An 18,443-nucleotide genomic window follows, 5' to 3' on the forward strand; every position below is an offset into this window, starting at 1 on the left:
GTGGGCTGTTTCCTGTTTATGTGTGAATGTTGGCGACTTCCTGTTCTGCATATGAATGCTGGTAATTTAATGTTTAATGAGATGCTGTACATCAGTGCAGCTGAGCTTCAAATGGCTTCTAGCTCACAACAGCACGGTCTTCCTGGAAGAGAGCAGTGACCACTGCTCGCTGTATTACCTGTGTATCGGATCTCCAGAATTGACTACCATGAATTCTGTCCTCAGGGAGGGAATGTGCTTTTATCTGTGTTGGCTCCAGCAGTTCAAACCATCGCATAGCAAGCAGCATGTCTGTTAAAGAGCCAGACGTGGGGCCGACGCCCCCTCAGGCCCTCCTGTTGCACCCTGGGATAAGGCACTTAGCCTGGATTGCTTTGGTAAAAATACCTTCTATGTGAGTTGCTTTGGATAAATGCGACTTTTAAGGAACTTAAAAAAAACAAGCCAGTGTCACCCAGATCCCAGGGGACTCGGTGAGCTTAGAATACATTTCACACTCTTTTTAATTTCTCCAGTTTCAGCAATACCAACACACACACACACACACACACAGAGGTTTGTAATTATATCTTTGTGGGGACTCTCCATTCATTTCTATGAGGAAAACTCTAATCCCAACATGATGACCTTAACCCCGACCCAGCCCTAACTTTAACCATGAGTAACCAAACAAAATACAAGACTTTTGGCATTTTTAGTTTTTTGATTGCATTCACAGATCTTTGTGGGGACCTGAAAATAGATCTCCATAATGTCAAAAAAAAGAGTTTTTATTACATTGTGGGGGTCAATTTGTCCCTACAAAGTAAAATAAAACTAATCCACCCACCCACCCACACACAGACACACACACACACACACACACACACAAACACACCCACACACAGACACACACACACACACAGACACAAACACACACACACAGACACAAACACACACTGCACTGTGGCTTTATTTCCCTCCCCCCCCCCACATCCAAACACAGTCTTCCCTGGCCCCACCCGCACACAGGCTGTAGCACTTCCCCTCCCCTCTCAGACTCCTCCAGTCTTCCTTGTCTCATCCATGCAGCTAAAAATATCTCCTCCCTGGAGGGTCTCCCTGGCTGCCTTGGCAGCCCCCCCCCCCCCCCCACTGCCCAGATTCTCGGAGCCCCAACTTTGCCGGAGAAGGCCGGCCTCTCATCGGCAGTACCATGCATCAGGGACGTGGCGCTTCAACGGCGCCGCTGCCACGAGGTTTTTTGGGAGATTCAGCTCTCAGGTCCGGGGGCTGCACTGAGTCAGACGGCTGGCCAGCCGGGAGGGCATCGTGGGGGGAGTATTGCCTCGGGCGGCGCTGGGAAGGGGCTGAATTAGGAGTGGGGGGGTCCCACGTGCTGGCTCACATGCAAGAGGGATGTTTGGGGTCCGTGTGGGAAAACTTGCAAAGGGTGGCTGGGCCCTGTGTGTGTGTGTGTGTGTGTGTGTGTGTGTGTGTGTGTGTGTGTGTGTGTGTGCTCAGCCCTGTCCCCGAGTGGAGTGTGTGTGTGTGTGTGTGTGTGCTCAGCCCTGTCCCCGTGTGTGTGTGTGTGTGTGTGTACTCAGCCCTGTCCCCGAGTGTGTGTGTGTGTGTACTCAGCCCTGTCCCCGAATGTGTGTGTGTGTGTGTGCTCAGCCCTGTCCCCGAATGTGTGTGTGTGCTCAGCCCTGTCCCCGAGTGTGTGTGTGTGCTCAGCCCTGTCCCCGAGTGTGTGTGTGTGTGTGTGTGTGTGTGTTCACCCCTATATCTCTGTCTCCTTGTCCTCCAACCCCAGGTGTCCTTGTCAACAGCCCCATCCCATCTGCCAGTCCCTGCTATATCTAATGGTGCGGGGTAATGATGATGAATGGCATTGTTTGGATGTTGAGCGCTAGGTGTGCTGTTCGGTAGGGGACCACCTGGATGCCCCACACTCACACGCCCAGGGCAGCTGAGGCCCAGGCTGTGGGCAACTGGTCTCCCATACAGTCTGCGAAAGTTTAAAGCGGTGTCCTGCTTCTCTTTTTTGCAGTGACTTGCTGTCATCAGACTATGTGGAGATTCACTATGTTAATGGAAAACCTATTCAGGTGAAGGTAAGACCTTTCACTTTTCACTTATATTAATACATTACCGACTGTATGGCTGGACAACAATGAAAGGCAGTGGTGGGAGAAATCAGATTTGAAGCCTGTACTGGGTGGGATTGTACCTCAGTCACCAACTTCTATTGGTTGAATCAGCATCTGTTGGTTCTTTGATTGGTTCTAATTAGGTTAAAGCAGACAGTAATTGACAATCCAGTAATCCATGGATAAAGAGTAGGGTTACCTCGAATGTGATTAACACTGTTATTTGTAGAAACTTCAGGAACTCTTAGAGTTGAGTGTACGAGGGGATGTTCTTGGCTCTCTAGCCGTCTGTCTTCCAGCATGTACTGCGATATTGTTTTTTTCCGAACTGTTTATTCAGACCTCTCTGGCATACTCTGCCGGGATCGCAGAGCCATGCCGGATTTCACTCCCGAAACACCCAGTGATGGGCTATGATGTGGCGAGCCGTCATTGGCCGGCGCCTCATCACTGCCCCTGTTTTAGTGCAGCGCTCATATTGCTGATGCCCATAAATCTTTTTTTATCACCTTCCACTTAATCGCCCACTGTAGCTTTAGTAAATTGTCTGGAATTTTAATGCAAGCAAGTACGACAGTAACACAGCCATCTTAGGTTTGGTTTAGTGTTTTTGCGAATGTTTATGTTTTTCATAACCTTTTTTTTTTACGTCAGTGTCTCAGTGTTCTGATCAAAATATTTGCGGATGTCAAGGAGTGACATGAGCTAAGAACATTATTTGTGACGTCATTAGATTAAAAATGGTTAGTTAATTATGAGGGTTTATGTGATTAAAGTTAAAGATGAAGAGGGAGTTGATGAACCTAAACTGTAGCCGATGAATAAGGAATGAGAGCAGGTACAGCCTGGGGGTGCTGATTCAGCATTTCTGCACGCTTCCTGCAATCCCCTTCTGGGACTGCAGTCACATGACCATGGAGGGTCAGTCACCAGCCCACTGCAGCAGTGCAGCATGGGAAGGAGGAGTTAGCTCCTCTCACGGGCTGCCAGAGTATGAGCAGAGCTCCCAGGTGGGACTCGTCTGCCCGTGAGGCGTTAGACAAACAGCGTGTTCAGCTCGGCGCGTACTTGCTGTACATGCAAAAAGCACTTAGAACCACTCAGCACAGTCCATGGCTGCTCACCTTCAGCACTGAGGGGATTTCTTTGCCAAATCTTTCCACTGAAGGGCAAATCGCTGCATCGCAGGCTGACGTAAGGGCGTTTCGGGTATGTAAGCGTACTTTTGGCCACTCGCAGGTGGCCGGTGGCCTCCGTCCCTCGCTTCCCGCGGCGGGCTGTGGAGGGCGCTTAAACCCCCTAATGAGAACATGCATACACAGCGTTTCTGACAGCTGAGCGCACACAACAGAGGCAGCACGCACTCAGCTGTGCTATGCTCAGGAACATGTGCCTAAGGTGTGGGTTTCAGGCCGGGGAGGTGCATCACCTTGCTGGGTGCTGAGACCCATATCTGTGTTTGTGAAAGATCTTAAATGCAAGGGCTTCTGACTCTTGTACCGGAACAAGAACAGAATCATTCCTTCCATCCCAGTGCCAGTTCACAGCTGTCCCTGTGAACGCACCCCTGGCTGACCGTGGGTCATGAATTGCATGTTCATTTGGGAATAGTGTGGTCCTGTCTGGATTGCTAGAGTCGGGAATGGTACAGCACATGGAATCACTGAAATTACAGGTGGAATAAATCAAGGCAAGTCAGACTTTGTTGTCATTACTAAATACGCAGGCATACAGTTAAACAAAATAGTGTTTGTCTGAGACTTTAAAAACTTTAAAAGACAGAATAGACATACAACACAAAGATAGATAGATCGATAGATAGATAGATAGATAGATAGATAGATAGATAGATAGATAGATAGATAGATAGATAGATAGATAGATAGATAGATAGATAGATAGATAGATAGATAGATAGATAGCAGTCGTATGGTGGTATTCAGTAAGTCAGTGGGCTGAATGGTTGGCTCCAGGTGTAGGAGCTCTGTCTTTCCTCTCTGCTGCTTTGGGCTGTGGTATGACAGGCACTAACTCCCATCTGTTTGACTGCCTGCCTGCCTGCCTGTCTCTTTATCTGTCTGTCTGTCTCTCTGTCTATTCATCTGTCTGCCTGCCTGTCTGTCTGTCTGTCTGTCTGTCCATTCGTCTGTCTGCCTGCCCGTCTGTCTCTCCATCTGTCTGTCTGTCTATTCATCTGTCTGCCTGTCTGTCTGTCTCTCTATCTGTCTGTCTATTCGTATGTCTGCCTGTCTGTCTGTCTATTCGTCTGTCTGTCTCTATCTGTCTGTCTGTCCATTTGTCTGTCTGCCTGCCTGTCTGTCTCTCTATCTGTCTGTCTGTCTGTTCATCTGTCTGCCTGTCTGTCTCTCTATCTGTCTGTCTATTCGTCTGTCTGCCTGCCTGCCAGTCTATCTATCTGTCTGCCTGCCTGTCTGTCTCTCTATCTGTCTGACTGCCTGTCTATCTACCTGTCTGTCTGCCTGTCTCTCTCTCTGTCTGTCTCACTGCCTGCCTGCCTGTCTGTCTGTTTGGATTCCTGTCTTTGTGCGTGACCTGTCCCCCTTTTCTCATTGTGTCTGTCTCTGTATTATACTTCTCTGAGTCTGTCTGTATTTCTTCAATCTCTCTCTGTCTGTTTGTGCATGTAGGGAGGGGAGCATTGCTATTATCACGGCCAGGTGAGGGGAAACACAAACTCACGCGTGGCACTGTCTACATGCAACGGGCTGCAGTGAGTGCACTCTGACCTCTCTACCTGCTTGCATGCGTATGTGTGTGTGTGTGTGTGTGTGATGCACTGCAGATCAGGCTCCCTACCAGTTGGTTGCAGTGTGTTTTGTGATTTGACTCATGAATCATAGTTTTGTGGTAGTATGAATTTGACATCTCCAACTATTATCATTGCTGGAAAATTCAAGAATGTCAAAAATAATAATAAACCAAAGTGACGACTTACACAGGGCTCACACAAAGTCTTGGGACATTTGCTTAATTCTGTAAAAATGTTGCAAATTTGGCGATTTCATAACAAAAGTTCATTCGCAAGCAATGTTTGACATATATGTACACACCTTCCACACGAACATTTTCTTTTTTGTGAATCGTCATCATATTTTTATGTTTTTACAAAGGTGTTACTTATTAAAAAGCAGCCATTGAGACTGCATGTCAATGAGCTTTTTAACTCAGGACAGCTGTCTTAGAACTATAATTTGGGTTTTCTGTTTATTGCTACTTGTTTTTCTTACAACCCTTGGTTGCATCTAATGTGTTTTTGTAAACAAATTTATAAAGTAATGATTTTTGTTAAAACGAATAATAAAAATTATTTTGCAACATTTTTACTGAATTAAGCAAGTGTCCCAAGACTTTCTGTGAGCAAGAAATATTTGAATAAAAGATTAGAGTGCTACAGGATAATTTCTTTATTAATTTATGTCATCTGTATGCAAACTGACAAATAAAACTGTCAAACAGTAAAACTAAGTAAACTAACACCAAACAAAAAATTAAAGGGATTTAATAATTATTTTATCGACTTCTAATCAACATCATTTACTGTGTTTAATGGCGTTTATATGTAATTGTAACTGTGTATCTGCTTCCAAAGTGTGTTGCAGAGAATCTGGGGAAATGTCACATTTTTTGGTTTAAAAAGACACATAAGTGTGAAAATCAGTAAAGTTCTTCTAAGTTCTCATAGCAACCATCTAAGGCACAGATTGGTCCTTCTTTGCGCCCTCCCACGCTGACATGGGTGTTGATAAATCTGACTCAGAATGTCCCGCGCTCAGTGAGTTTTTGGGTCTGTGTTAACTTTCTGTCGAAGGTCGACATTCGCAGTCCCTGGAATATCTGTGGTTGTCCCCTCGGGACGGATCACCTGCATGAATCAGGGCAATATAATGCCCAGTTTTGCAAATGGATGAAATCTACCAAAGTTGTACCACTCACAGCACTGAAAGTGAAATGTGTCGCCTGTTAGCTTGGTTATCGGTTAACCCTGTCAGCTGCCCATTGGTCGGTGTCTCCCTGACTCATCCCAAGTGTGTTTCTCGCGTCCCTACCTCAGTGGCATGTTTGACGATGGACTCCACATGTACGTGATCGAGCCCCTTCACCAGACACACTCCATGGTAAGTGCGAGCGTGTCATTCCCCTGGAAACTCTCTCACGGCCATCGTAGCTCGCAGATCGCCCTTCACTGCACGTATGAAGACTCCGTTTCACGTGCTACACTTTGTGGCACGGCGGCCTCCGTTACCCTCTTGGGTCAGGGGGTCGAAACTTGCACCCATGCAGTGTGTGTGTGATTTGTGCATGTTCTCCATGAACTGCCATAAGCATATGGTTAACTGGTATCTTCAAATAACCCATAGCATGTGATTGTATGAGTCTGCGTGTTTCCCTGGCCTCTGCTTCCTGGGACTGGCCCCAGCTGATTGTGATCCAGTGCAACAGTTTCCTAACGCAGTCCTCGGGGACCCCCAGACGGTTCACATCTTGGAGCAAAAATGTGGACTGTCTGGCAGGTAGCTGGGAGGGAGCAAAAACATGGCCTGTCCTGGGGTCTTAGAGGACCAGGTTGGGAAAGACTGCTTCAATAAATACGTAATACAGATGATGGATGGATGGATGGTTTGTGCCCAAGTCAAGCCGCATGTTCTATTCATACAACTGTGTTTTTAGTTCATTTACTGCCTGTAACCTGCATTTTGCCTGTCTTTCTGTGACCTTTGACCTTGCTGCACTCAGGACACGGCAGCTCGGCCCCACACTCTACGGCGCGGCCAGACGCTGCTCTGGCCTACTGATCTGGATGGACAGTGTAGGTATCTCTTTAAGTTTGTGTCTTATTCCTCCCCTGCACCTTTACTCTGTGGTCGGTCTCCATTTAACAACCGACTATAAGCATAAAACCAGATCCATACAACCACCCCCCCCCCCCCCCCCATACCCAGTTACCGTGACAATAACAAAATGTGTCCCTATTGTGTCTCCACAGTGAGCGAGGAGCAGGCGTTCGCCGACCCGGAGGACCTGTCCTGGTTGAAGCGCAGGAAAAAGCGTGCGGTGAGCACCATGCTTGTCCTTCTCCTACCAAAGATTCTTCATCCTATCTTAGGATAAGTGTTTGCCTAAGAAGCAGGCAGATATTAACTGATAATATTCAGGTTAAACACCTAACCGCGCCGGTTTTCCTTCCAAACTGTCCTCCGGAAAAATGTTTCGACCTAAAAACTACCTTGACCTCAAACTTCGTCCTTTAGAGTTACTTAAATACTTTCACGGCTTCCCTTTCAAATGCCCTCCGATTTTCTTATCTTAGTGTTACCGGCCTGGATCTCCATGCAGCTATCCTCACTACTGACTGTTTTCGCACACACACGTCCGCCATTCCTCTCTCAGGAAGAGCTGAGATGTTCCGTTCTCCCTGCAGATGCCCCCCAACACATTCGAAGAGATGAAGTACCTGGAGCTTATGGTTGTCAGCGACCAGAACATGGTGGGTGACGATGGCCATCTTCTCACTCACAGAGTCATACTGGTTCTCACAGAAACGGGGAACGCAGAGCAAATGTTTATGGTTGTATCTGACCCAATGTGATAACAATCTTATAATCCAGACGGTGAATAAATACGATATTAGCAGTGTTTCATATCCACACACAGGGGGCGATGTGTCCTCTGTTCTGCTGTCTGTCCGGGGCTGGTAGTGCAGTGGCTACAATTCCCACTAGAGGGTGCAGTACCACAGTATGACGGAAAGATGTCATTATCCCTGTCCGATCACCCATGATGTATGTGTCTGTGTTTATTTATTTTTTTGTCACTTCTCTATAGCAATGTTTCCCAATCCGGTCCTCAGGGACCCAAAGTCGGCCCATGTTTTTGCTCCCTCTGAGCTCCCTGCCAGACAGTCAGGACCAGATTGGGAAAGCCTGCTCTATAGTGTTGTATACTTGGTACACAGTGATGTTGCTGTTGTGTGTATGTCTGCATTGTTAAACCTCTGCACTCAAGGAGTGGTTGAAATTCATCAAAAGCTTTCTCAAAATCTGTATGGTGGAGTAAATGGGGTTTGGACCTTGTCTAAACTGGACTTTCCCCCATCTGGTTCCCACGCATCCTGTAGTTCAAAAAGCAAAAGACCAAACTGCACACCAAGAACTTCGCCAAGTCTGTGGTCAACCTGGTGGATGCTGTGAGTAGGCCTTCGGTCTTCTGCAGACGTGGCATGTTTACATGTGTACCAGCAACCTTCAGTTTCTGATCCATACTACCAGAGTTGGGAAATTCAGGTCCAAAGAGTAAAAGTCCAGACTGGGATTTTGTTTTGACCAACCAGTTGAGCATAAAAAGTCACAGTCACAGAGTATTCAACTGGTTGGCTGAAACAAAATCTGTCTCGGTCTGGACTTTTACTCTCTGGACCTGAATTACCCAACTCTGGATACTACATACCACCTTTGTTCCATGGCTCATGTGGAGCATTGATGAGCCAATGAACAATGTCTGGTCTGGGAGCTCCTTGCATCATGAACCCTTGGACAGATTACCAGAAGTGGAAAGTCCAGATCCAGAAAGTACAAATCCAGACCAAAATTTTATTTCAACCAACCAGCTGAATATATTGTCACAGTCAAAGAGTATGCAACTGGTTGGTTGAAACCAAATCTTGATCTGGATCTGTACTTTCTGGACCTGAACTTTCCCCCTCTGCAGATTACTCTGTTCACTCCACACTCCTGTTTGATCTCAGGTTTTCAAGGAGCATCTGAACACGCGTGTGGTGCTAGTTGCTGTGGAGGTCTGGACAGATGAAGACCGTATTCCCATCAGCATCAAGCCGTTGGAGATGCTGCGTGAATTCTCCAAGTATCGGAAGAGCTACATCAAGCAGCACGCTGATGCTGTTCACCTCATCACGTAAGTCCCTCCCCCGGCCCCACCCATGCCCCATTCAGCTACCTGATTGGTCATTAGGTCTCTGCACTTTAGCACTCTATCAATCATATTCTTCTATCCCCAGTTGATGAATTCCTTGGTGTGGAAATTCTGTTAAAAATAAAAAAGAGTAGCAAGTAGAATACATTTAGAAACTAGGATAGAAGTAAGATAGTCAATATAATCAAAAATGTCAAACTTTGTTGCAGACAGTAAGCCATAAAAAATGGGTAGTAAGTATATTTTTGATGTTTACCTTTTTTGGAAGCACAGGACAATCACACAGTACAGACAAACCTTTCACCTAAATCTTCCAAGCCACACTGGTGCCTTCCGTCACATTCACTCTCCCACTGGCAAATCCCAAGATCAAATCGCTTTTTAACTTAAAACTATCCTTGGCTTTGCAGTCTTTCTTAGGGACTGTCTGGAGATGTTTCACCTGTTATTAATCTCTGTTAATGAACTCAGAAATGACTCCTGGTGGACGAACGTGATTAATTCTGAGTGGCACCTATTCGTCGGTCCCTTGGCTCACCCTCTTGTGTCCCTCACAGCAACGTGACGTTCCACTACCCCAGAAGCAGCGCCGCTTTCTTCGGGGGTGTGTGCTCCAACATTCGTGGGGTTGGGGTCAACGAGGTAAGGTGGTGGTCATTATGCCATTCGGGGGAGGGGTTGGCTTGTGCACACGAGCGAGCTCACCGGGTACGCGCGTCTGTGTGTGGCCGTCCTGCAGTATGCCTCCACCTGGACGATGGCACTATCCCTGTCCCAGAGCCTGGCGCAGAACCTGGGAATACAGTGGGACCCGGCCAACAAACGAAGTACGGGATCGAGACGCACGCTCACGCACTCACTCACGCTCACGCACACGCTCACGCGCATGCCCGTCCCCGAGCTCTGGCGGCGTGTGGGATGCTCAGCTTGGCCGTTCTGCTTGTGAATCATTCCGGAATGCAGCATGATGGTGACCCGTTCGGCCTGACACGTTCATGGCGTATTAACATGGCCCTTTCTTTCACCACAGCCCCTGCAAGGTTTATAATTAACCAGAATCATAAATGTGCAGATGTTTTATGTTTGATTATGTCATTAAGGAGCGTGATTTTTAGTCATCCGGCAGGTAATGGGGTTGTCCAAATGTGAGTGTTGGAGAGTGTGTTCATCTGTCGGGGAGTTCAGCAAAGGGCAGATGGGAATGATTCCCCCTGAACAACTCTCTCCTTCTCTCTCTCTCTCTCTCTCTCTCTCTCTCTCTCTCTCTCCTTCTCTCCCTCTCTCTCTCATAGAGGAGTGTGGCTGTTTGGAGGCGTGGAGTGGCTGCATTATGGAGGACACAGGGTAAAGCTTCTCTCTCCACACACACACACACACACACATACGTGTTTGTATTCGTATATTTGTGGGGACCATCCATTCGTTTCTTTGGGCAAAACCCTAATCCCAATGGGGTCAGGGTTTTTTGATTGCAGTCACAGACCAAAATAAACAGTTTTTATCACATTGTGTGGACATTTGGTCCCCACAATGTAATATATACATAACCCACACAGACACACACACAGCCCTTTGCCCCAATAGCTGTCACTGCCGTATCCCCCCCCCCCCCCCCCCACAGGAAGAAATGTACTGTTAGTAACACGGGGTGAGACATGCCCCCCCCCCCCCACTCGACTCCGCATCCTGTCCCTCTTTACCTCCCCCTTCTGATGACAGGGTTTATACACCCCCGGATTGTAATAACAGTGGTGTCAGGGTTCTGTACCATCTCTCACCTGCTTGGGGGGGGCACAGGTTGGGTCATGACCTCAATCTACATGTGAAAGCCCCAGCGTCACACCCCCGACATTTCCTGCGGCAATAGAGCCCCCCACCTCCTCTGCAAAGCAATTTTAACATGGCTGTATTATTATGTGAATCTGCATCATTATTTGTTAGTTTATATATTTATTATCAATGGGGGTCACTGCTTAGCAGTTCTCAGCATCTAGTGATTGTTAGCATGCAGCCATGACCGGATACTGCGCGTTTTCACATGCTTAGTATTCATGCTACTTTGGCCTGTGAGATAAGGGCTTCTCCCACGCAGCTAAAACCCAGGCTAGTGTGTCTGGCGCCGAGGCCTGGCATATGGTGGCCGTGTGGTTCCAACTTGCTCCTCTCCCTACCCCCCCCCCACCCCACCACCCAGGGTGCAGCACCCGCGCAAGTTCTCCAAGTGCAGCATCTCCGACTACAAGGAGTTCCTGCTGAAGGGCGGAGGGTCCTGTCTCTTCAACAAGCCGACCAAGGTGAGCATGCTGCAATGCCGTGCTGGCCAGCAGGGGGGCGCCGTCGCATGGGCACGCCGCTGAATGCACGCTACTGTCCTGTGCCGGCAGCTCTTTGAGGTCACCGAGTGCGGAAATGGGTACGTGGAGGTGGGGGAGGAGTGCGACTGCGGAGCGAGGGCGGTGAGTAATGCACCACTGTCTGCTTGCAACCGAACCCCTTTAATTTCTGTGTATTTACTGTGTATGTGTGCTTGTTAGGAGTGCTACAAGGAGTGCTGCAAAAAGTGCTCCCTGTCTAACGGAGCACACTGCAGTGACGGCCCCTGCTGCAACAGCACCTGCTTGGTAATGTGTGTGTGTGTGTGTCTGTGTATATTTGTGTCTGCATCTCAGTGTGTGTCACAGAGTAACTGTGTGTGCGAGTCAATTTGTATCTGTATACGTCAGTGTGTGTGTCAGTGTGTGTCCCTGTGCGCGTGTCACTGCATGTGCCCTTGTGTGTGTGTGTGTGTGTGTGTGTGTGTGTATGTGTGTGTAGTAGACGCAGCTCCCTTAACACCAGCACGCACACTCAGGGACATGGATGTCGTATGTACAATGAGAATGTTCTTTGGGGTTGGGGTCTCTATAGCCCAGCGCTCTCCCCTGTCACGCACACGCACCATTTCCTCTCTCTGCCAGCTGTACCCTCGGGGTTACACCTGCCGCTTCACAGTGAACGACTGCGACATCTCTGAGACGTGCACTGGCGATTCAGGCCAGGTCAGTCCTCCTCCTTGCGCTGTCAGCCCCAACCCCCCCCCCCCCAATACGCACCCACTGACTGATGTGCTGTCCCTCCGCAGTGCCCCCCCAATCTGCACAAACAAGATGGCTACATGTGCCAGATGAACCAGGTGGGTATTGGGGCAGGTCAAGTGCCGTGGAGAATAACTCACAATGTATAATACAGTACAGTTCTGGGGTGACAGTGCCTGTCAGCTGCTGGAGGTCTGAGAAGCGCCTGTCTGACTTCCACAGGGTCGCTGTTACAGCGGGGAGTGCAAAACCAGGGAGACTCAGTGCAAATACGTCTGGGGCTCCAGTGAGTACAGTGCGGCGTCTGACCCCTTTCCTGGGCCCCCCATGGGTTCCTGCCCTAGCTTGCACGGCTCCTGAGATATAAACACCTCAGGGCGTCAGGTCGTAATCCCCTCACTGTGGCGTGTGAGTTTAACTGTAAGTCAGAGATGGGTCAGGCCCGGTGATGCGAGCCGTCCTCCTCGTGGGTGGGCTGTAACTCGCCCGTGTCCATCTTCCCTGCAGAGTCTGGCGCGTCGGAAAAGTTCTGCTACGAGAAACTGAACACGGAGGGGACGGAGAAGGGGAACTGCGGGAAGGATGGAGACAGCTGGGTGCAGTGCGGCAAGCAGTGAGTGAGCCCTTCCTCTAGGGGGCGCCAGGCACCCCGCAAAGCCCAGTCAGGGGCGCAGCACCACCCATGCTAATGGCGACTCCACTGCGTCCCCGTAAATGTCATGTCAGCCTCAGAGAAACACCCTGTGACACTCTGAGGACCCCCTTGTGCCTACAGTGAAAATTAAAGGGAGGTACAGCCATTGAAATTAATGAAATTCCTTCCATCTATCCACCCAGTCAGCAGCCTGATCCGGACACCTGGGGCTGATTAATCACACGTTTGCTCCTGTTTATCCCCAGAGGGAATAACAGCAGAAATTCCACGTGAAAATCTCCTTTTCTGTTTGTTTTACCTTCATTTCACCTACACTTCTCCCTGTCTCAGCCCCTCTCTCTCTCTCTCTGTCCCCATGTCTCTCCCTCGTTTTTTGGCGCAGTGATGTGTTTTGTGGGTACCTTCTCTGCGCCAACATCGGTCGTGCCCCCCGTATCGGTGTCTTGAAGGGTGACATCACCCCCACCTCCTTCAATCACCAGGGCAAGCTGGTGGACTGCAGGTGAGACCCTGAGCAGCCCCCACCGTGCACCTCAGCATACTGCAGCACCAGTAACTCCAACCAGGGGGCGCCAGCTCCACTTCCGTTCTCCTCCCCTGCTACTCCCCTCATTTATGCCCCGCCCACCAGTGGCGGACATGTGCTTCTAGACGACGAGAGTGACCTCGGCTATGTGGAGGACGGGACGCCGTGCGGGCCTTCCATGATGTGCCTTGACCGCAAGTGTCTGCCCATCCAGTCATTCAACATGAGTGCCTGCCCTAGCGGCTCCAACGGCCTGGTGTGCTCCGCCCACGGGGTTAGTAAAGCCCAGGCCATTGGTGTGTGTCCAGTCATGCTCCGCCCACGGGGTTAGTAAAGCCCAGGCCATTGGTGTGTGTCCAGTCATGCTCCGCCCACGGGGTTAGTAAAGCCCAGGCCATTTGTGTGTGTCCAGTCATGCTCCGCCCACGGGGTTAGTAAAGCCCAGGCCATTGGTATGTGTCCAGTCATGCTCCGCCCACGGGGTTAGTAAAGCCCAGGCCATTTGTGTGTGTCCAGTCATGCTCCGCCCACGGGGTTAGTAAAGCCCAGGCCATTGGTGTGTGTCCAGTCATGCTCCGCCCACGGGGTTAGTAAAGCCCAGGCCATTTGTGTGTGTCCAGTCATGCTCCGCCCACGGGGTTAGTAAAGCCCAGGCCATTGGTGTGTGTCCAGTCATGCTCCGCCCACGGGGTTAGTAAAGCCCAGGCCATTGGTGTGTGTCCAGTCATGCTCCGCCCACGGGGTTAGTAAAGCTCAGGCCATTGGTGTGTGTCCAGTCATGCTCCGCCCACGGGGTTAGTAAAGCTCAGGCCATTGGTGTGTGTCCAGTCATGCTCCGCCCACGGGGTTAGTAAAGCTCAGGCCATTGGTGTGTGTCCAGTCATGCTCCGCCCACTGGGTGAATAGGGCTCTGCCATACGCCCATATCCAGACATGCTCAGGTGTGTGTTAAGCTCTTCTAATTATGTCCAGCTATGCTCCACCCATGTAACTAGTTAAGACTGCTCAGCCAATGAGATTTATCGAGGTTATTTGGCTGTCCTACCCATTGGGTGTGTCCACATTTGTCCCTCCCACGTGGTCGGTTTAGTTGCCTAATCAGGCATGCAGCAGTAAGCACGTGATTGGTTGAGTGTAGCGGGGCATGTCTATCCTTGTCGCTGCTCCGCCCCCCCCCCTCACACCTGCCTCTCCTCCCCTAGGTGTGCAATAATGAGGCTACCTGCACCTGTGACGCCACCTGGGCAGGGACTGACTGCAGCATGCCCGACCCCCCAAAGAAGCCCCCGCCCAGCGAGGATGAAGGACCTAAAGGTCTGTTCCCGTCCGTTACAGCCGCCGCCGGCCCCAGTGGGCATGTTGCACATTACGCTTGTTCCTCTTTTCCAGCCACTGTGACGTCACTGTAGAATCAGGGACGGCCGCCTCGTATCCCTGCAGGGCGCAGTGTGACCAGCTTCCTGTTCCCACCAGCCCCCATGTTTGGGTCACAGAGCACTGGGGCATGTTTCTCCACGCTAAGCCGATGATTTATTTTTGAGGCACTCCTGTGTTTCCCCACACATAACCTAAGCCTCCTGTCGTTATGGTGGAATCTATCACTGTACTAGGGCTGGTATGAACCTGGGGAAGTGGGCGCCATGGGGCATGTATTCAAGCTTCCTCACGGCACTCTGTTAATACTAAGATAGTAAAGTGAGAAGACTTCTGGGTAAAGACCTGGACTAATTCTTCTGCTTTACCTTTAAAGAAAAGCTGCTTAGCCTGAATTTTCTTGGTGACCTTTTCAGCTGTATAAATGGATGTAGATCACAGGTCATTCTGGACTAAATGTACTGTGTTGTCTTTTTTGTATGTGTTTGCAGTGGTGATTTACTGGAGCTGGGGAGAGCCAGCTGGGAGATGTTGTTCTGGGGGAGGGATTGACACGGGTGGGATGAAGAGGGGGAGGAGTCATGTGGTACGATTCAGAGTTGCCATGGCAAGGGGAGCCCAGCGCCACAGATGCTCGGGGTTGCCGGGTGGCGCTGAGGTGCCCCTGTTCAGTGATGCTTCTCCCTCTGTGCAGGGGGCAGATAGGGGGAGTAGCACAGAGTACCCTCTGTGGTGACTGTGTAAATGTCACATGAGTGGAGGTGTCAGTGTCACATGGTTGACCGCTGTCTTATTTGTCCTGTTATCGTTGTTAACGGCATGTTTAACTGTGGGGTATGTGGGGTACATGTAGAAGTGAGAGTGGAATTGGACTTGGTGTCGCCTATCCGTCAGAGGGCTCTTGAGCTCCCCTTGTGTCTCCTGTTGGAATTAGATCTGGTTAGCATGGTGCCCTAATAACCAAGGGTGTAACTTTGATTTGAACATTGGGGCTTTGAGGTCAACACCCATTTTGGGGGAGTCATGATTATGGGGGGGATTGTATTAGCTGGTTTTGGTTATTGAGGGGGGTTACAACAACCCCCCCCCGTAATTTACTCCCCTCGCGGGTTAGCCGTGCGGCGCGAGGCCGGCTCCCCTCGCGGGTTAGCCGTGCGGCGCGAGGCCGGCTCCCCTCGCGGGTTAGCCGTGCGGCGCGAGGCCGGCTCCCATCGCGGGTTAGCCGTGCGGCGCGAGGCCGGCTCCCATCGCGGGTTAGCCGTGCGGCGCGAGGCCGGCTCCCCTCGCGGGTTAGCCGTGCGGCGCGAGGCCGGCTCCCATCGCGGGTTAGCCGTGCGGCGCGAGGCCGGCTCCCATCGCGGGGTTGCCGTGCGGCAGTCAGCCCTACAGTCACACTGCCCGATTCGTCAGCAAAGCGCGGCTGTGGAGACCCTGAAGTGCCCTCTTACAACATGACAAATGGAGTTCACGTCTGGCCCCAGGCAGCTTCCTTGGATGTTTTTTGTTTGTTTGCATTTTGAGTTGCGTGGTTATTTCTGCAGTGATTATTTCTGTGTGAAAATGACCCCGGAGTCCCAGCCCAGCTCTCATGTTTCCTTCCCCGTAACCTTTCGCAGGTCCTAGCGCCACCAATCTTATAATTGGCTCCATCGCGGGAGCCATCCTGGTTGCGGCCATTGTGCTGGGGGGGACAGGATGGGGCTTTAAGTAAGCAAGAAAAAAACAACAACAACGCCGTGCACCTTCTGTTGCTATGATGACAGCATCGCTCGCGGCTCCGCACATGCACACTGGAGGTTTGAGTTCCTGCTACAGTGAGCCGAGGGCGTGGTTGCAGATGCAGCTGGGCGGCATCCGGAGACGCAGAGCAGGGGCCAGACAGAGATGGAGAACAATCGACAGTCAGCTTAGGACGGCAAGCCGGGTGCGACCAAGCATCACTGAGCTGGGGATCTGGGGTGGAACTCAGAAGAACAGCACGGGATGAGGAGGACTAAAACAATGTTTACCTGTAGCAGAACCTCAAGCCGACTAGGCTGATCCGCTCAAAGCTTTACATGCATGCTTCACAGATAACGTCTTCATTGGAACTGAACAGCTTTATGTCATTATTTATCATTAAAACCACAAAAGAGCTACCAAAAGGATCAGAGTGAACTTGTTTAAGTTTGTTTCTTCTTTATGTAGAGGGTTAGTTTTCCTTGTCAAAAGGAAGGAGGTTTGGTTGTAGTAAATGTATACGTGGTACAATAATGTACAGGCATTATGGAAACGACTGACCCCAGGTACTATGAAGGAACATCACTAGAAGCAAGATAGTTACTGAACTCTCAGCCATATAAAATATTAGCAAGTTAACTGAAGAAGGATAGATTAGCTTTTGCATACAGAAAGATGGTCATGTGTTCAGGGTAGCTATGCACGTTAGGTTTAGCTTACAGAAAGATGGTGATGTGTTCAGGGTAACTTACAGAAAGATGATGATAAAATAGGCCAGAGAAAGACAACCTTGGAGAGGCAGGTAAGGGCAGGTAACGATATGGGGAAGGAGGAGGCAATGATGTTTCAGTTATTGCTCACCTGTCTCTTCTCATCTGTCTTTGTGCAGAGATATGACCACACAATCGTAGTCCATGTGTGGTTTAAAATAACATGAATCTGTTTGTATGGTCAGATGTGACTGTAGCGGTAAGGATGGTTTCTATTGCAGGATCAGACTGTAAGGTCAAAACATTCTTAATGGTTAGCGTAGAATAAATCCTGCAGGCACCAGAGCATCCTGCTTCAAGCCCGTGCTAAACTCTGCATGACTAGAGTGCGTGAGGTCAGCGCATCGCACAAAGGCTGGGCTGCACCCCGGCGTGCTCGCCTCGTGTGCCTCTGCCATGATCTTTCTCCCGATCCGATATTGTCAGAGGGTGAGAGCGCATAGGGAGGCCACATCCCGATTGATGGGTGGCAGCCTTTGTGTCATGGCCACGCCCCCACACGGATGTTCCAGGCTCCGCCCTAGCCAGGACACAGCATGAGCTGCCACCGCTGCCTGCTTCGACCCGGTACAGACACGGCGCACTCCACTGCATGACTGCCCACCCCCGCCCGCCTCCCCTAGACTGCCCAATCACAGCTGTGGTTGTGTCTCACGCTCGCCACCTGCTGGCACATATGCATGATTGGCCTGCTGGATGCCCCACATCGAGCCACATTCTGGACGGGTCGTTTTTGTTGATATCCCCATTGCTGTATGTGTTGTCCTGTTATGTCTCCTGCCATTTTTTACCACCATACTTCCTGGATGGTATTCTCTTTTCCTCCCGTGGGGTGGTAGATGTTAATCCATTGGCTTCCGGCAGGTGCATAAACAAATGGGAAAACATGACGTATCCCACCCCTCTTCCAAGTGTGGTGTTGAAAGGCAGCCAGGCCGGTGGGATCAGAGCCTTCCCTGCCTAGCAGTAGCAGAGCTGGGGCCTCATTTATAAAAACATTGCGTAGGAACCATCCTACATTTGCTCTAAGTTCATTTCCAAAAAGTGCTTAAGTGTTATTCAGAGAAAATGAACGTACGCACAAAAAAAAAAATGTGCGTACGCCACTCTTGATCTATAAATCGCAGATGATCGTGAAATTTTGCGTAGCTGAATGGTTTTAGAGCTCCACCTTGGAAACACCCGCTAATATCGTTGGCATATAAAAGAGCTCGAATCAAAGCCCAAATTCTCTACTTAATAATG

At 50.0% G+C, this 18,443-nt stretch overlaps 1 protein-coding gene across 4 annotated transcripts in view; it reads left to right on the forward strand.

The window, feature by feature from the left end:
• The window catches only part of adam23a (ADAM metallopeptidase domain 23a), a 31,112-nt gene that overhangs the window by 9,413 nt on the left and 3,256 nt on the right, over positions 1-18,443 (forward strand). The window contains exons 4-25 of one of the 4 annotated variants that reach the window (XM_048978456.1): positions 2,033-2,096; positions 4,781-4,863; positions 6,205-6,268; positions 6,888-6,960; positions 7,138-7,205; positions 7,573-7,638; positions 8,269-8,337; positions 8,896-9,062; positions 9,638-9,722; positions 9,820-9,907; positions 10,373-10,424; positions 11,275-11,374; positions 11,465-11,536; positions 11,615-11,701; positions 12,038-12,118; positions 12,202-12,252; positions 12,377-12,440; positions 12,662-12,767; positions 13,192-13,311; positions 13,441-13,609; positions 14,538-14,649; positions 16,326-16,416. In XM_048978456.1, the coding sequence (XP_048834413.1) occupies positions 2,033-2,096; positions 4,781-4,863; positions 6,205-6,268; positions 6,888-6,960; positions 7,138-7,205; positions 7,573-7,638; positions 8,269-8,337; positions 8,896-9,062; positions 9,638-9,722; positions 9,820-9,907; positions 10,373-10,424; positions 11,275-11,374; positions 11,465-11,536; positions 11,615-11,701; positions 12,038-12,118; positions 12,202-12,252; positions 12,377-12,440; positions 12,662-12,767; positions 13,192-13,311; positions 13,441-13,609; positions 14,538-14,649; positions 16,326-16,416 (1,932 nt within the window). The remainder of the gene's footprint in view (positions 1-2,032; positions 2,097-4,780; positions 4,864-6,204; positions 6,269-6,887; positions 6,961-7,137; positions 7,206-7,572; positions 7,639-8,268; positions 8,338-8,895; positions 9,063-9,637; positions 9,723-9,819; positions 9,908-10,372; positions 10,425-11,274; positions 11,375-11,464; positions 11,537-11,614; positions 11,702-12,037; positions 12,119-12,201; positions 12,253-12,376; positions 12,441-12,661; positions 12,768-13,191; positions 13,312-13,440; positions 13,610-14,537; positions 14,650-16,325; positions 16,417-18,443) is intronic. The other 3 variants (XM_048978460.1, XM_048978459.1, XM_048978458.1) reach the window with 3 other exon arrangements.

The sequence above is a fragment of the Brienomyrus brachyistius genome, chromosome 16, assembly GCF_023856365.1.
Source record: "Brienomyrus brachyistius isolate T26 chromosome 16, BBRACH_0.4, whole genome shotgun sequence".
Taxonomy (NCBI): domain Eukaryota; kingdom Metazoa; phylum Chordata; class Actinopteri; order Osteoglossiformes; family Mormyridae; genus Brienomyrus; species Brienomyrus brachyistius.